The following is a 17,679-nucleotide window of genomic DNA, read 5'->3' as shown; positions in this document are numbered from 1 at the left end:
AGGAGTTTGTACAGCAGAAACAACTCAAACACTGTACAGACAGAATAATTTTGTTCATTAGCCACCAAAACAAAACGAAAAAAAAGAATCCATTCATAACATTTGAAAGGTAGAGAAATGGAAATAGATCCTGAGGATGCTGGAGCCTGTGATCCCTCTACTGTGACTGCTTGACGAGGCGGAAGGCCTCCAGGAACTCGTTGAAGTCAATGTTTCCATCCTTATTGAAATCAATGCTGCGAACCAAGTCGTTGATGCCATCCTCCCTCAGCTCACTGTTCATGTGGGAGCTGAACAACTTCCAGGTTTGGTGGAATTCTTCAAACGAGATCAGACCTGTGGAGAAGGAAGGCACAGCCGCCTCAGCGCAAGGTCACCACGGCACTCAGACTGCAAGGAGGGACCCCTGGTCAGGTTTGATGCCTCCTCCCAGCCTTGCTGCCTGCATACCTGAAAGGAAGGACAGAAGTCACTCATCATCTACATTTTGCATGCTGCAACTAAATTTTCTAGTGCACAGAACATGGGCTCAAATACAGCTTAAAGCAAAAAGGAGACATCATACAGCTAGGAGAACAAAACGAGGATAAGACTGTTGTACTTTATCAAAGTGGTTTGGTGAAGATGACTGCAAATAACTGATAACAAGTAATTCAAGATCCTGAGTGCAATGCATTACTGTAATTGCTTCCATCACAATTTTTATTCTGCTGAACCCCTCTGGAACACATTAATTCTCTGCCTGGACTGCACACTCTCCATCAAAATGCATCCTGGTTGTGGAACTGACATTTCAGAAGCTCTTGAGACAACAGCCCCAAAGGAGAGAGGAGAAAGATCCAAGCATTATATCAAAATGCCTTCATCCATACTAGAGGGAGCCCAGAAGCAGACTGGAATACAATGCAGTGACCAAGACCCCCTGCACACACCTGCTTACCTGAATGATCTCTGTCTATGATCCTGAAGATGGTCTCCAGGTTGGATCTGTTTCGATAAATGACTTCCAGCAAGCTCGACTGGATGTGCTGAAAGACAACATGGTCACATTGAGATGGTGTAGGACTGACAGTTGGATTCCATGATTTTGAAGATCCTTTCCAACCATGATGATTCTGTGATTCCTTCTTCCCTTCTGACAACTCTGCTTTCTCTGAACAGTCACTTCAGACCTTCCCATAAATAACAATGTTCACTGCTGCCATGAGCTTGCCAGCAATGCACTTCACATCCCTCTGTGTGGCTTATCAGACAGGTTGGTGATGCGTGGCCTTCTGCAGCTCTGCATTACAGCACAGAGCAGCCTGGCACTGCCAGATGGAGCTTTCCTGGGGTAACAGAGAAGGCAGTGACTCGAGCTGTGGTTTTGGACCATCACAGAATTGGTCTTGCTGGGTGTAATTAAGAAAGCTCAGCTCAGACTGGAATGTAGCTCTACATAAAAGCCTGCATCTGAAGCTGCCTCTGGGCTTTGATGGGAGGTGCATCAGGTGTCTACTTAATGGACTGAACACCTCTGGACTGCTTGAATTCCTGCAAGCTCTTCCATCGACTTCAGTGTGATTTGGGGTTATGCAGGAACCAGAACCACCCGCTCTGCTTTCAAACCATACTTAGTTCCACGTGCTGGGAGATCCCATGAGCTTCTCTAAACCATGCTTTGATGGAAAGGGGCTGAGTCCTCACCTCTTGGCTCCTCTGCTCCATGGCCAAGTCCTCGAGCCAGGACTTGTACTCCAGCATCCCCTCCTCTGTGCTGCGCACCAGCTGCGGCCTCAGCATCCGCCAGGGCAGCCCCAGGTGCAGGACTGACTCCACTGCCATTGCCCAGTTGCTCAGTGTGATCCTTCCTGTGGGAGGGAAAAAGGAGAGCCCTGGAGACCTCTGCCAGATGGGCAGCTGAAAGCTCATGAAGGCAAAGTAAAAAGCTGAGAGCAGCACATGTCTCCAGTCTGCCGTGCTGCACACAGCTACAGCCTTGTTTCTCCATGGCATGCTTGAGCACTTTAAGGCACAGGAAAAGACCCTATGTGGCTGTATGGACATCAGTCACTGCAGGCACAAGTGCACTTTCTGCTTCCCCCAGCCTCAGCAAGCTTCTGATCATCGCAAGAAATCAGTCATGAAACATCTGAACAACAGGAAGACACTAAACTTGGGGTATTTCATTATAAATGTGTGGCCTACAGCCAGGCTCACCCTGCAGATCACAGCCTACACAACTGCACTCCTCAGTCACCCAGGAACATGGAAAAGCCCCTAGTTCAGCAGCTGCTGTAATAGTTGGATTGGACTTCCACATACACTTTTGCTGCCAGGGAAGAAAGCAAGAAAGCAGTTCCACCTACAAGAAAGCAGTTCTGCCAACCACTGTGTCCCTTTTCTCTCTCAGCCCACAAAGAGATCTCAACAACATGTCTGGATTGCTGTGTGAGCAGAGGAGAGTGTGATGAACTTACAGCTCCTTACAGAGGAGCAGAGGCAGCTCCCATGGGGTACATCCCTTTCCTCTTCCCAGAGATTAAAATCTCTCCCAGGACTCCAGGGATGAAGGGGCTCTGCAGACCACCCAGCCCTACCCACGTGGCAGACATGTTCCAGGTCATCTTTCCCAATGCTTCAGCAATACCCCTGTTCCAAAGGCTTCTCCTCATACCAAAACTAAGTTGCTGCACAGCAGGCTAATCACCTCTTGCTTCTCCAACACCCTCTCAGTGTAACAACACCCTGAGCCATTAACAGGTTCACAACACACTGAAAACCAGCACATGGGACCAGCAGCCTGGCAAGGTCTGACACAGTCCCCCCGACTGGCAGTCACTGACAGCTATCAGTGAGGACTCCCCCAGACAGCCACATGCTTGTCCTGGCCACACCAACCTTGTCCTAGCCACACCAAGCTTGTCCTAGCCCCACCAACCCTGTCCTAGGAAGGCATCAGCCCTGTGCCCCCAGCCCAGAGGTACCTGTGTTGTCCTTATCACAGGCCTTGAAGGCGCTGATGAGGGCTGACGTGTGAGCAAAGAGCTTTTCCCGCAAGGCTCGGAAGGCTGACTCCTCCACTCTGCTGATTCTGGAGGAGGCAGAACAGGGAGAAGCACATGAGGGACTTGCCATGAAGCAGAGGAGAAGCTGCACCTTGCCAGGACTCTGACCTGTCCATGGCATGTGCCTGAATCCCTGCACAACTTTCTGCAGCTACAGCTGACTGGCTGACTATTCCTGACAAAGGAGCATTGTCTGGAGCCCAGTTCCCCACAGCTGATGCAGTGAATCCCTGCATCAATTTGTGAAGTAATAAAGAAGGGAACTTTAGTGAGGGTGAAAAGTTAAAACTGGACATTGAAAAGAAAAGCTGGAAAAACAGGCTGTTAAAAAAAACAGTCTCCTTCTGACTTCTATCCTCAACCCTTGAACCTCCCTCACCAATTTCTGCACAAAGTTTGAATCCTCCTTCACCTTTGTTACTTAGTAAATCAAGCTGTGAAAGCTCAGCTCCCAAATGAAATTTTCTTAAAGCTCCCAAAGTTTTCCCTTTTGGAATTCTGACTTGGTGAACACCCAGCAACTGGAAGCCTTGCCTTTGGGTCATAGTGAGAGTGTGGGCTGTCTTGTTTGCTTGGTACTGAACAAAATGGGGGACAAGGTCTGGTCCCAGCTTCACATAGGCTCCCCTGTTGCTGCCAATCTCATAGTAGTTTGAGGCTGAAAATATGGTCAGCACCTAAGCCCAAAAGAGAGAGATTTCAGATCAGTACAGATCCTGTTATACAGCAGCAAAACCAGCACAGCTGATCCCATCTGGAGTCACCAGGCTGTGAAAGCAACATGTTTTAGATGGAAAAGGCAGAGCAAAGTGGTAGCTGTCCTGGAAGCCTTACAAGTCCCTCGAGGACAGCACTGGTGTCACATCAATCTGGCCACACACTGGGCTTCTACAATTTCACTCTGCTCTCCCAAAAAACTTCCACTCTCAGCTGCAGTGAGCAGTCGAAGGTTGCCCTGTTGAAGTCACTGAAGTGACCCTGAATCTTCTGAGAGCAGAACTTTGCTGCAGCAGCTTAGTAACACCCTTTTGTACATCATCTTCAGAAACAGCTGCATCAAGCAGGGACAGTGGCACCAATTGCTTCAGATCTTTTCTCAGCTACCACACACAAGAAGGTGCTTTGCTGCACAACAGATGCCCCCAGTGGAGTAGGTGGCTCCAGACTGAAGACCTAAAACCTCAGCTGGAAACACACCTCAGCAGCTCCCAATAGGGCTGTAAGTACCTAACAAAGCCCCATTCTGAGACAAGCCACCACAGAAACTCTAAGTATCCTTCACCAAAAACCCCACCTGCCCCTCTCACCAACCTTCCTGTTGTGACAGAACTCGTAGCCCTCTTGCTTGCACTCGTGGGAGCGGATGAGGAACTGCAGGTTGTACTTCTCAAGGATCTTCCCTGTCACATCAGGCCCAAAGTAGCAGCCACCACCTCGTACAGTATTCACTCTGCAGCCCTCCTGAGGCATGGGGTCACTCCAGAGAATGTCTAAAATCTGAAAGGATTGGGAAAGTTCACTGAATGAAGGGTACCTGGCAGAGATCACCTATTTAAGTTTCCTAAGCAAAGATAGCTCAGTCTCTGAATCCCTTCCTAGACTGCTGCAGGACAACTGAGATGATTCCTGCATCCCAGCTGAACCCCCATACTGTTCCATGGGACTGTCACAGAGCTGGTCTGTCACAGAGGTGACAGTATGATTGTCCTGGAGCTACAGGCACACCCAGGGTGCCTGGGGGAATAGGGATGTCCATAAATAAGGCCTGATAAAAGCTTTGCCTTTGGTGCCTCTTAAGTTTTCAAAGAGCATTGCCTGTCCTCCCCTGTCCCAAAACACAGGTCCCAGGGCAAGAACACCCAGCAGACCCCAGGGCCATGAGCAGGCTTAGAATTAAACTCCTTTTCTCTCTAGCCGGAACATTCTGCAGCCTCCACTAATGTAAGCTGACTCAGTAACCACTATTTGGATTAAAGTTTAATGTCTTTAACCCTGACCTCAATATCTAAGTAGCTGCTGATCAGGTGTGCAGTGCTGTGATACTGAACATGAAGTGAGGCAAGCGGGGTCTGCACTGCCCCATGTGTTTTGTACTGAGGGATTCCTCATAACAGAGAACCAACTTGCAGCAGACACCCACAGCCCACCCAGCTCAGGGCTCTGCTCAGGCTGCTCACCTGCTTCCCCTCCTCCTGGTGAGTCCAACGTGGCCTGTCCCCATCTGCCAGGGACACCATGCTGGCACAGGTGGGCTCATCCTCCTCAGACTCACTGATGTCCACCACCCGCCGGCACCGTTCCATCTGCTCCTGCACCGTCTGACGGACCCACCTGGACAGCTCCAGCTTCTTGGCCATGCTGGGAGCCTCAGCTGGCTGGGGCTGCACAGGTAGGCTGGGCTCTGCCTTGTTTGCTGCTGGAGGATCAGCCTCTGCTTTGCTCTTCTCAATTATTTCCTGTACTTCAACATTTCTACTCGATTCCTTTCTTTCCTTTCCTCTTAATACAGACATAAACTGGAAGAGGTCAGAGAGAAAAGAGACATGGTCACACTCCTGGGAAACCCACACCTCCAGCTCTGCCATCTTCCACTGTGTAGTGACCTATACCTCCAAACCTCAGTTCCCCCTTGCTGCCATCAAACCAAATTTATTGTGGAAGTTTATTAGAGCCATCCTCACAGATGTGCCATTCTTGGTGTCCAGCTGGGGGACCACATCCATCCTGCCTACAGATTTGTCTCTTCTACATTGACTTTATGCTGCTCAGACACTTCACAAAAGATAAGAGTGCATGGGTTTAATCTGCAATGGGAAATAGGCAGCAGAATGAGGGGAGGATTAATTGCAATGCTCACCATTACGTTTGGAGTAGGATTTCTCTACTAGGAATAGATACCAAAACCCTGCTGGAAATACCTGCTAGGTATTCCCCCTGCTAGGGGGAAATACAGGCTAAGAAACTGGAACAAAGTCTCATTATCACTGTGGGTTTATAGTCAGCACCAGCCCATCTGTTTACCTGTGCCTTTACCCATCACTTCCCTCACTACAATCCTGACATCTTCCAGAAGCCAACAGTGCTCCTTCCCTTCACACCTCCTGCACAGACACAGTTAAACCAAAGTGATGCACTCCAGGCCATCCACTGTACCAAAGTACACTTTGTCTAAGACCATCCTTCAGATTTGTCTCATCAACAGGCAAGTTGGTGCATGGAAATAAGCTCCTCACCACAGATCAGCAACACTCCTGTCTCACAGTGTCTAGGGAATAAAACTTACTTTGTTCCTTTTAATCTTCTCAAGCATGTCCAGGTCAGTGGTGTCAGAGATGCCCCCATGTATAATGAGGACTTTCTGATCAATCAGGGTGGCCAGAGGCAGCCAGCAGAAGACATTATGAATCATCTTCAAGATTTTCTTCCCGTGCACCTAGAGGGGCAGCCAGAAAGGAAAAGATGAAGCACCAGGCCTTCCAAGTCCATGTCTCCTGTGGTAAAGGAGACAGAAACAGATGCTTACCTTGTATTTCTGCATTACTTCCTTGGTGAAACCATAGCTAAAGGAAGAGGAGAAAGGATTGAGTGGGGGTGTGCAGCAACACCCTTGCCACAGCCATCAGCCCTGCAGGAACCCTACCGTAAGTTGACCATCTGGTCCTCGTGGTTCCCACGGTTGAGGTGAACCTCCTTTGGATAGATCAAGAGGAAGGCAAAGAGGATGATGAGGATCTCCAGGGACTGTTTGCCTCTGTCAACAAAGTCCCCGTTGAACACGTAAGATTTGGAAGGGGAGGGAAGGCCATTCTGTAAAAGCAAGGAAGAAGTGGATGTTACAAGAGAGGCCTCCCCATGAGCTACCTGTACCTCCCCCCTCCAGCTGCACAGTCATTTGGTTCAGTAGTTGACTGTGGTGTTAGTCAAAGGTTGGACTGGATGAGCTTGGAGGTCTCTTCCAACCTAAACATTCTGTGATTCTCTCTCCTGTCCCATGCCATCTCATGCAATAGATCCTGACAGATCTTTATCATGTAGGCTCCCACTGGCAAACTGACTGAAAAGTGAAAGCTGGCAGTCAGGAAGGGGTGCCACTGGTATCAGCACTTACAGGAAGTGTCCACTGGCACTTCCCAAATGTCTGTGTGTTTCAGAGTTCTAAGTCAGCAGGGAAAGGAGCTGCTGCTTTGTGAATCCATTTCAAACCAGCTGATGTGGAAGGTCACATGTGAAGGGCTCAGTTTTGCAAACACTTCTCAGCAGGAGCCACAACACCTCTCACAATGCCTGCCCAGCCTCCCTCTCCAAACACAGTGCCTACCTTATAAAATATGAGGAACAAGTCATCCAGCTGGCCGTGCAAGTCCCCTGACAGGCACAAAAAGACAAGTCACAGGATGTTTCACTTTAAAAAACACCAATAAACAACTCCTACGAAGTGCCCCTTCTATAAATTAATGACCACTGACACATTTTGGGAAGTTCAAGGTAGAGGTTTCACTGTGCCCAAAAGAAAAGGACATGATGTAAAGGCTTGAGCCGAAGCCTGAGGACAGCAAAAAACCTACACCAGCTTCTGAAGACTGATTAAAGTCTTACAGTGACACAGCATGGCACAGGAACTGTTTCACTTTGATCAATTATTGGGAGAATCAAGCATTTCATGGAAAACAAATGTCAATCTAAATTCTCACTTAACATGATACTGGAGAGAGAGGTTTGTTTTCCAGAAGCTGGCTGCATTGCTGACATCTGTGCTAAGAACATTAATCCTTGAGTAGGAAAATAATACCTGTCAGTATTCTGTGTCAGAATGCATATGCTGCTGCTAATGAAGACCCAGCCAAAACAGCTCCAGGACTTGGTTGTTTAAATAATCCCAGGTCACAGAACAGGACAAAAAATGTCTGAGTTTTGAGGCTATTCCACATCTGGATGCAGTTTCTGTGCTTTAGAAAAAGGACTCTTTAAGTTTGGGGTGACAGAACCAAGACAAATTAGGTTCCAGTTGAAAAATTCCTTAAATCTTGGTGCTTTGCTTTTGGACTGTGTTTGCATCCCTCACTCAGCAGAGGGGAGAGCATTTATACCTTTCCCATCCCTTCCCCCTACCCACCAGGACCTACCACACACAGTGACCTCCTCACTATAGCAGGTGGAGACATGGGTGATGTTTGGCAGCTGCTTGAGGTGCTTCCTGGTCTCATTCAGGAGGTTTAAGACATAGCGAGCGTGGAGCTGCTACTAGGAGAAAGTGAAGGGATTAAAAGCAGGAAATCAGTGACCTCTGAGCAGCAACTCAGCTCTGGCTGCACAGGCCCTAAGGAGCCAGCACCACAGCCTGGAGGGCAGAAACTCTCACTAGAGAGCAGCACAAATTCCAGCTCAGTGTCACAGGTAAGAAGCTGCTCTCTACATCCTTCTTAGCCTGCTGCACATTAAGCCAGGCCCTGAGCTGTGCCAATCCTGCAGAAATAAGTTTGGTCAAAAGCAGGGTGTCAGTGTTTAACATTACTCAGGACACTTAAGAGACCTTTGTTTCAGCAGTCGTTTTGTTTGGGGAAGGATGTTTCAGCCTGTTTTGCAGTTCAGGCCCTCGCCAGAGAGATGGCAGCAGAACACTGCAGTTGTAGGAGGACTGATCTTGTTATGCTGCTGAATAAGCAATGTCACCAAAATCCTTACTGGTCACATTTTAAATACCAGTCAGAGTTGCATGGCACAAAACTTAATTTTAATCAGCTGTTTTCATCTGGGCTTTCCTATGAATTCTTTATAAATTGAGGAATTGCAACATAAAATACGACAGTGTTTTAACATGGACTGTTTTGGTGTGGAGGCTTGTTTTTAATTTTAAAATTAAATTCAAGTTAATATTGGAGCACACCTCCAAAAAGTCTTCTGTTTTGTCAGAACTGCATTTTCAGAAATGATGAACATTCCTATGGTGGGGGGAGATACTGTATCATTTCCATCCCCCTTTGCTTAACAGCCTGCCAGCTCATTCTACTCCAATCAGCTTATCTTGCCAGGAGGAATAAAACCTAGTTATCTATCCTACACCCTTGCATGGAGAAGGGAGAAGCATGGTTAGTTTTGGATCCTTACTTTTTTCTGTTTGAAAGCTTCCAGCAAGGCAGTGGCATGGTCAGGAAGGAGTGGGAAAGAGAGATGGGGCCCAGTGTAGGAATCTGGCACCTTGATGGATTCATAGTCACAGTATTTTTCCAGCTCTGCCTCTTTGAAGCTTTCCCCAGTTACAAACATTCGACTGATAAAATCCCCTGGATGGTAGATTGGTCAGTTTTTGTTTTTTTTTTTAAATAAAAGAGAAAGAGACAAGAAAATTGAAATCTTATCATCAGTGGCATGCAAAAGCAAATTGTACAATAAAAGAAGTCAACAGAGCTTTGCTGTAAAATGTGCAGGGTGGTCGTGAGGAAAAGGGTGGCAGTGAGAAAGGAAGGAGTGAGGACTTGAGCAGGTTCTGCTCAGCAAAGCAAACAGTTGATTTTTACTCACTACAATCAGAGTGCAAGAGTTAAGCACTAAGAAGTAACACACAAAGCTCTCTGCAGACTCAGGAAGATGCTGTCATGGTTCCCACAGCCCTTCCCCATTCTAAGTGAGAGACTAACTATAAAGTAGGTATCCCAGAGCACAGCTCCCTAAGTTGAATTCTCCCACCTCAGAAATGCACTCTGCAAAGCCTGGGCTCACTGAAAACAGATTTCTAGTGGGGCTCCTAGAAAACATACCAAGCTTCTGTTCCCTCTTTCAGCTCCTAAGGAGCAAGAATTGGCCCCACCTCCCTCACACAGCTCTGACAACTTCCAGACTCCCTGTCCATATTCCTGATTTGCTTGTCCCCCCTTTGCCATCCTGAAGGGCAGTGGATCAGTACAGGGTACAACCTCCCGAGCTGCTGGTGCCACATCTACAAACACCACACAGGAACTTACTCTCTTTATTGCTGCTCGGCGTGAAGTGGTCCATGAGGTAACTGAAGAAGTTGTGAAGCTGCAAGAAGAGCCCATTGTCATTCACTCTTAAAGGAAGCTCTGCAGAGTGGAAACTTAACATCATCTTCTTTCTAGAAGCATCTGTGCCCTTCTCCTTGTTGGCTGGTATATACAGCAGATCACACTATACCAATTCTCATGTTGAGTATCTTATGGCTTTCCCTTCAGCCATGCAGGCAGAAGCCCACCTATAAGCCCTTCCTCTCCCTGCCTGGCAGCAAGGCAACCATAAAAAGGATATTAATCCAAGTTAAGGATAACAAACCAGTTAGGCTTGCCTGTTGTCCTCAGAGTAGGGAAAAACAATGTCAAATGGCCTTTCTGGCTTGCTTTCAGGACTCAGTACTTAGGGGTTTTGAGATGTGAGCAGGCAGGAAATTACAAAGGGGCAGGACACCTGCTCCTCAGCCTGCTGAAGCACTTGTAGGGTTGCCAGCCAGTAGCCAGACAAAAAAGTGAGTCTGTGGCACAGAAACCCTTCTCCATGCTGTATTTTCCTGCATGCTCTTTTCCCTGGGCCCTTACCTTGATCTGGTCCTGCTCACAGGCATACTCGATGGACTGGAAGATCCTCCAGGTGCAGCGCCGGCGCATTTCCAGCCGAGCGACGTAGCGGCGGTACCAGCACTGGATCAATACAGCTGCCTTGAAAGCTGGGGGACAAAGGCAGAGCCAGCCTGCTGAGCTGCAGCTGAGGTACCCTGCTACCTCTCCTCTCCTGACCCTCAAAATTTAAAAGGGGCCTTTCTTTTTTCAGGAGCAAGTTTCCTGGAGAGGTGTTCTGGTGCCTGACTTGTAAGGATAACAACACACCCACTTCTTTTCTCCGCAACCCAAGAGCTTCATCCTCACCCTGCCTGACCAGAGAGCTCTGAAGCAATTCTAACCATCTCTGCTGGCTCCTCAGCTTTAACAACAGCTCATCAGGGCCTAAAGGTCCAGTCATGTTCTTACATATTAACAATTTCATTCCTTTCTCTCTATCTCAATCATTTTCATGTCTGGCTTACAGTCTACGTATACTGGGATTCAGGAAACCAGAGATTCAACTGAGGCCACACAAAGAATTGGGGGAAAACAAAGACACTGAGCCCCTTTTCCAGAATCTTAAAAATATGGGGTTTGTCTACCTTCCTTTAATCCAAATAAATACCTCAGCTTTTGCAGTTCTGACAGACTTAAGAAGGGATCTATTCTAGCAGAAATGTTACCATACCATTACCTTGGAATAAATGAGGGCAAAACAAACATCCACAGGAAAAAGAGGAAAATAGATCTTTAGCCACTTAATGAATAAAATGCCAAGAATTTCCAGGTGCCTGGTTGTGGTTCAGTCCCCAGCCAGCACTGGCACCAGGCTCTTCCCTCCACATAATGGCACATAATTTGCCCTGATCTTTAAAACATAACCATTCCTCTGCATTTCCCCAATTTCTGTGTTTTTCATTAAAAGATTATTTCAGATGGGGTGTGTGTTTATTTAAAGTTTCCCATTTCCTTTGTCAAGTTCTGCCACAGAGCTTTATGTACCTCTAGAAACTTCCATCCTCCTTAGCTGGCCTTCACCTTGCTTTTTGACCATCTGGTGACTTTAAAGCTCTTTGCTCTGTTACTTGGCATCTGTCTTTTGCTTATGTTCTGTCCCCCTTCTTGTTCATTTCTGGAGCCCTACCCCAGAGCCCTGTGCTTAAAACATTTTCTAACAATGCTTTTCTGTGGCATCTTGAGCTGAGGGAGGGATGACTGCTCTATCTACAGGCTGGCCCAAAATCAAATGGAGATGACAAAGAGTTAGCCCTGCTGCAGAAGCTTGTGTTCCCTTGGCATCTGGTTTGTGTAAGAGCACTGCCCTATACACCAAAGCAGAGCAGTGGGGAACATGGGGTGGAAAAGCTTTAGTAAACAGAAGAAAATCCCCCTTGAGACAAGGAAACTACACTGATTCAGTTATGTGATTTTGCATTAATTATATAACATAAACCACTTCCATGTACTGCAGCAAGAAACATTGACCTTTACCTAAAGCAGCTATCCTGATGGTTTAAGTGTTGAGAATAATAATCCTTCCAATTTATGTTACTGTTACAGCACCAGGAGCTGCAGAGCACAAAAAGGGAAGAGCTGTTGGTGTTGTGCAGCTGGGGACCTGAGTCACAGGGAAGTCATGGGCAAAAAGGTAAGACTTGGCTAGCTTTAGTTCAGGAATAACTTCTCTATTCTTTGCCTGAACCTTATGCATTGCTGAGAAAATGCTTCCTGATCAGCTGGGCTATGGGAAGCCAAAAAAAGGTGACTTTTTTCTGCAGTTTGGTGCTCCTGATGTACCCTCTTCAAGCCTCCCCAGTAGCTGCCTTGCTCCCTGCACAGTAATTTGCCTGGCAGGTAACCAGAACCCCAGTCTGGTTAATTACTCTGTAAAATAAATGACTACAGGGGCTAAATGCTCAATCACTGCAGCAGGAGTGAGATGGATTTCATCTCAATCCCAAGCAGAAATTCACAGTTACGACTCCACAGATACCAATGAAAACTAAATTGTTTGAAAAATTAAAACTATACACCAGACTTGTTATCAAGCACCTGGTGAGCATTATATACCCCCACCCACAGCATTTTAAGCTTCAAATGGGCAAGGCATGGGGTTTTTATGATACTTACACAGAGTCTGACTCTGCAAGCCAGGGATTCTAATTAACTAGCTTACCTGGATGACCTTCTTCTGGCAGTGTTTGTACTAGTTTAGGGAAAAAAATAATAAAACAGGGAAGAGAAAGAGATTTACCCTCATTTTATGAGGATCCAAGCAGCAAACCAAACCAGACATCCTTGGATAAGTTACTGAGGCATGCCAAAGGGGCAACTCTCAAACTAAAACCTGCTTGTTGGTGCTAGCAGCACAGCTCACAAACCAGCTTACAGAAGGGACTCTGCACTTTCTTCACTTCCCCTTCCCCATCCCCTTCTTCACTCAGGTGCAGAGCTGGTTTAACAGAGCTCTGCTGGCTGTGCTTTCCCTAAGGAACAGCCCCTGGGGCTTGTACAGGGGGAACAGGACACTATACTTGGGTGGAAAATCCTAAGCAGCTCCACATCTCCAGATCAGCAAATCTGAAGGGTTTTGAGAACCAAAGGCAAGAAATTCAGAGAGGTTTTATTGTCCTGGGAAACTGTTGGTGAGGTATCAGATCTAATGCAGGTTCAAGTAATTAGTTTTATGTTACACTTTGTTATAGACAATCATTATCATAAAATAGCACTGCAGCTTCTTGGGAAAGTCAGTGGTTCTCTGGTGCTACAGCAATAGACAAATCTGATTTTTTAAAAAGGTGGAGCTTATCAACAAAGTAAATTACAAACAAAAAGCCTGAGCTCCACAAACAAATTGCAAACCAAAGACTGAGTCACAATGGCATCCCTGCTTTTCTAGTTTCTAAATGCAATCAGTATTTTGGTTTTCAAAGCTCTGGCAAACAGCTTGCACCACAGCACTCTTCTGCCAGTGCTAATGACAGAATGATTGGGGCAACAAAGGAATCTGTTTATTTCTCACACTTCCTCATGGGTAAAATCTCACTCATAAACTCCCTTTGTTCCACAGCAGACCTAAGCACACACATCCAGAGAACTGATACTATCATATATAGCAGACTTCATAAATACAAATCATTACAGCTGTAAGAGCCATAAAAAGGTCTAGACTGTTAACAGAGATGAGGAACATTACACTGAAGTAACTGGGAGAAAAGCACACTTTTTACTTTTCAGCTTTTCTACCATCTTAAGAACCAGACTTAATTTGGCTTTGCTAATGCTTCTGTTTTATCAGTCCTGCACTACTAGCATGGTCTTTAAAACCAGAGTCCATCAGGAGCAGCAGGGTGATACCATCTCTCCCTGTCAGCACTCAGCACATTAGTAGCAACTTGTTCATCCATCCAACAGAACTGCTTTTTGCTGCTTCATTTCTGGTCAGGTTTTGGGGGTGGATTTTCATCTAGTCCTGGTCTACATAGCCTGGTGGTCTTCTGTCTGACATCTGGGATACATAACCTCAACCTCCAGAAAGCCAGGTATCTCTGGAAAGACACAGATCCACTGCAGCCTCCCAATGGCATGTGCAGGAGCAGACAGGGGAAGATTGTTTTTTCAAAGAACCACTCACCATTTTCAGACTTCTGCAGGGAGTCCTTGTAGTTGGCATTTACAGAACTCCCAGATCCCATGTTCTCCAGCCAGTGCTCCTAAAACGTTGCAGAGTGGCCCAGTATCACCACAACCACAAAAGAGGTGCAGGAAAGACCATTTGGCCAGAAGCAGAACAGCTGCAATGTCCCACAGTGCTGAGAATCTATAATTAAATATATTAACACTTAAACTCAGTGAGCAGGTGACCTGTCTTGGACCCAAGTACATCCTCCACTTCCAGGTTTGTCCAGCTACTTTGCTGTCTTCTGCACAAGAAGAGTTTCTGTCTCACTGTTTCAGATTTCAAGTTAGCTATATAAATAGGAATCATTTCAGCACCTTTCCTATTGTATAATAGCAGAGATTGCAGATATAGGTACTGTAATTTTATAGGTGTATAAATCAGGCATTCATGTACTCTCACAGTGCTTCACGTGCCTAATTTCAGGGTTCTGTTTTTTAGCAAGGTGGCAGGCTTTGAGCCTTCATTTCAGAAGTTATAATAACTTATAATAAATAAGTTATAATAAATAACTCTGATGAAGCTTTGAGAGCTGACTCCATCTATAAATCCTTGTGCTACCTCTCCCTCTTCCTCATGCACAGCTGAAGCACCTGGGTGAAGGTGCTAAAACATTACATGCAGTAATGCACTGGAGAGGAAAGGAAACAAATTGTTTTCCAATGAAAAATCATTAAGTTAATTCATTAACAATCAGTGCATGCAGGCAGATATTCACACATACAGCCATCTGGGGGGGATAACTCTTATTATGGCTGATGAACACACAAATGGAATTTAAATCTATTTGCAGTACCACAGCTAGAGGTGAGGTAAATCTAAAATCATATTGAGCTCTCATAAGAAAATGATCAGCTTTGTTAAACACAGCTTTCCTTCACCTTGGGGATCTGCTCAAGTGTGGGAGCACATCACACCAACAGTTGTTTAGATCTTGGCCAGGATAAAAGGACCAGACTTCTGTAACATCACTGCTGCAGAAAGCTCTGGACAGAGCAAATGGATCCTATTTTAGGATATTTTAAGATATATTTTAAGATCAGTCAAATTCTGAAATCTCTGACTTTGAGGACAACCAGGATGTCACTGTACTAGTTTGCCCTCCTAGAGTAAATACCTCCACGTGTCCCATCTGGACATGGCACTCCCCAGATCTCATCCCTGGAAACAGGAGGGTGAAGCTGCTTCTGTTTCACATGTGCACTGAGCTCTGCACCTGCACAGGGACTGCAGTGCCAGCCTGCAGAATTTCACACAGAAAACTCCCAGCTGCATGTTTACAGGGTTTGGCAGATAAAAAGGAGACTTCCCCTCAAACTCCAGGTGCCAAGTAACTACTACTAAACACAAAACATTATTACAGAGAAATAAGAAGAAAAATGCAACTTACCTTGCCACAGATTCCTAACTTTTGGATTTATTAGGATAAACACAAAGCTCTCCACTTTTTAGATTTTTTTTTTTTCCTATTCAGTACCCAAAGCAATCAGTAGTTTCTGGAAGGATTTGCTAGATTACAAATTCAGAAACTCCTCCTCAGCATGTAAATAACTGGGCCTGCAGCAGGAAGGGCCATGTCTTTCAGAACCTGCAGTGTAGAACCTGTGTGCTGTCCTGCAACAAACCCTTTGATTTACTTACTGCACAGTGGGTTCTGAGCAGCCTTAAGAATCCTCTCTCATGTGATGCTTAAGAAAGGCTACAGAGCTGCAATGGATTAGGATTACTGAAGAGGATTATAAACAAGAAATGCAAAATGTTGGCCTCTCTTATCTTAAGAGTCAGCTCTTCCAGGCTTTCTAGTTGCCTCTTGCTAAATACAAAGCAAGAAGAAACAATTAAAGAAGAAACAGTTAAAGAAGAAACAATTAGAGAAGAAACAATTAAAGAAGAAACAATTAAAGGTTTCACTCCTTCCCTGTGGTGGGCTGAAAAACCTTGTAGCTAAGGGATGGGTCCAGCAGAAACAAAAGAATGGAAGCAGCAAGGAAAATGCATTTAATGTATTTATCTTATTTAATTAGTTAACAATTCTAAGTCATGAAACTGACTGGTCTGGAGAAGGCAAGAAAGCTGGTTTATTTCTCAGTCCTTAAAGTGGACACAGAAAGCAGATGAAACCTGCACCAGGATGCTCAGTCAGCAATTTAAACAACTACAAGAGATCTTCCTATTTCAAAAAGCAGACAAGATCTCACCAAACACCCAAACCCTCCAAAACCAACCAGCTCTACATTTTAATGTTGCCAGCATTGTTAGGATGGTTTTAGTTAATTACTAACAATCCTGTCACTCCACGTTTCTATCACATTTCAGTTCTTACAAAAGCAGCTCAACACAGATCCAATCATCTCATTTGTAAGACATGCCATTTCCCACTCTGTTTGCATTTTTAGCATGTTATCAAACTACAACCAGAAAGTTATGGATCCTTCCAGTCAGGAAAACCAAAAAGTGTTCAAGTAGACATACTGGCTTTATGTTGCTGGCAAACAGGATGCTTGAACATTTATAAACAGATGAAATATAATTAGATTTCTTCAAATCTAGTTTCCTTTCTTATTTAAAGCTCAAAAAAAGCCCCCACAATTTCAATACTCTGCTCTGTGGAGATGGGCAACTTCTGAACAGATGAGAGCACACTTGTCTCCTATTCATTGTACCAAGTATTTTTTACACTCCAGCTGTTTGTACACCTTGCAACAAACACATCTGATTGCAGTTAAATACTGCTGAGAACCCAGCACCCCCCTGCCAGATCAGCAGCCTAACACTGCTGAGGCCAAGATTATGCAAAATTACACCTGTAAGAATTTAAGAATCTTTCTCCTGTTACTTGCAGGTACATCTGCTGTATTTTATGTAACTTACTGTTACATAAAGAACCTGGTAGGATCAGGTGTCAGGGCCCACTCTGTGAATTAAAGCAATGTCCTCCTGAAATCCCAAAGCTATCGTGACCACTGGTATTTACATCTTCCTCCAGGAACTCTTACTTTTTAGATTCCTCCTTCTGGCATACAACTGCCAACACCATTGTACAAACTGGGTCAGAGCACAGCTTGCAGTGCACTTATCCAGGCAAAAGCAGAGGATGCAGGTAAGCAGGTTATGACACTTAGCCAGCCTCAGCACAAGGAGATAAAGGGCCCCCACCTCCTGAAAGGTCTCTCAGGAGCAGTTTGCATAACCCATGCACAAACACCACAGGGAACAGTGGTCAAACCTCAGAACTGCCTTCCTGGAGAGGGGGTTGATGCTTGCAGGCTGGCAGCAGTGAGGAGGCCTTTGGGCAATGCCATGAATCAGGCATTAGTGCTGCAGCTCCTTCCCACTGAGATGTTCTGTTCCACAACAGCCACCCCCATAAAGCCACCACCAGCAGCTGAACCCCAGCTGCAGGGGG

General features: G+C 45.7%; 1 protein-coding gene across 1 annotated transcript; it reads right to left on the bottom strand.

Annotated features, from left to right (window-relative positions):
• Positions 1 to 157: 157 nt before the first annotated feature.
• PPEF2 (protein phosphatase with EF-hand domain 2) lies at positions 158 to 14,289 on the bottom strand. The gene is given in 17 exon segments (XM_030450182.1): positions 158 to 336; positions 941 to 1,028; positions 1,687 to 1,850; positions 2,967 to 3,073; positions 3,582 to 3,724; positions 4,359 to 4,544; positions 5,225 to 5,563; positions 6,331 to 6,480; positions 6,571 to 6,625; positions 6,627 to 6,677; positions 6,679 to 6,854; positions 7,366 to 7,412; positions 8,171 to 8,285; positions 9,153 to 9,328; positions 10,007 to 10,064; positions 10,592 to 10,719; positions 14,229 to 14,289. Coding segments are annotated over 17 exon segments (2,223 nt in total).
• Positions 14,290 to 17,679: the final 3,390 nt, after the last annotated feature.

Source organism: Calypte anna, chromosome 4A, assembly GCF_003957555.1.
Source record: "Calypte anna isolate BGI_N300 chromosome 4A, bCalAnn1_v1.p, whole genome shotgun sequence".
NCBI classification, from domain to species: domain Eukaryota; kingdom Metazoa; phylum Chordata; class Aves; order Apodiformes; family Trochilidae; genus Calypte; species Calypte anna.
Note: the sequence above shows the minus strand (reverse complement) of the source record. Positions and strands in the feature narration are given on the sequence as shown.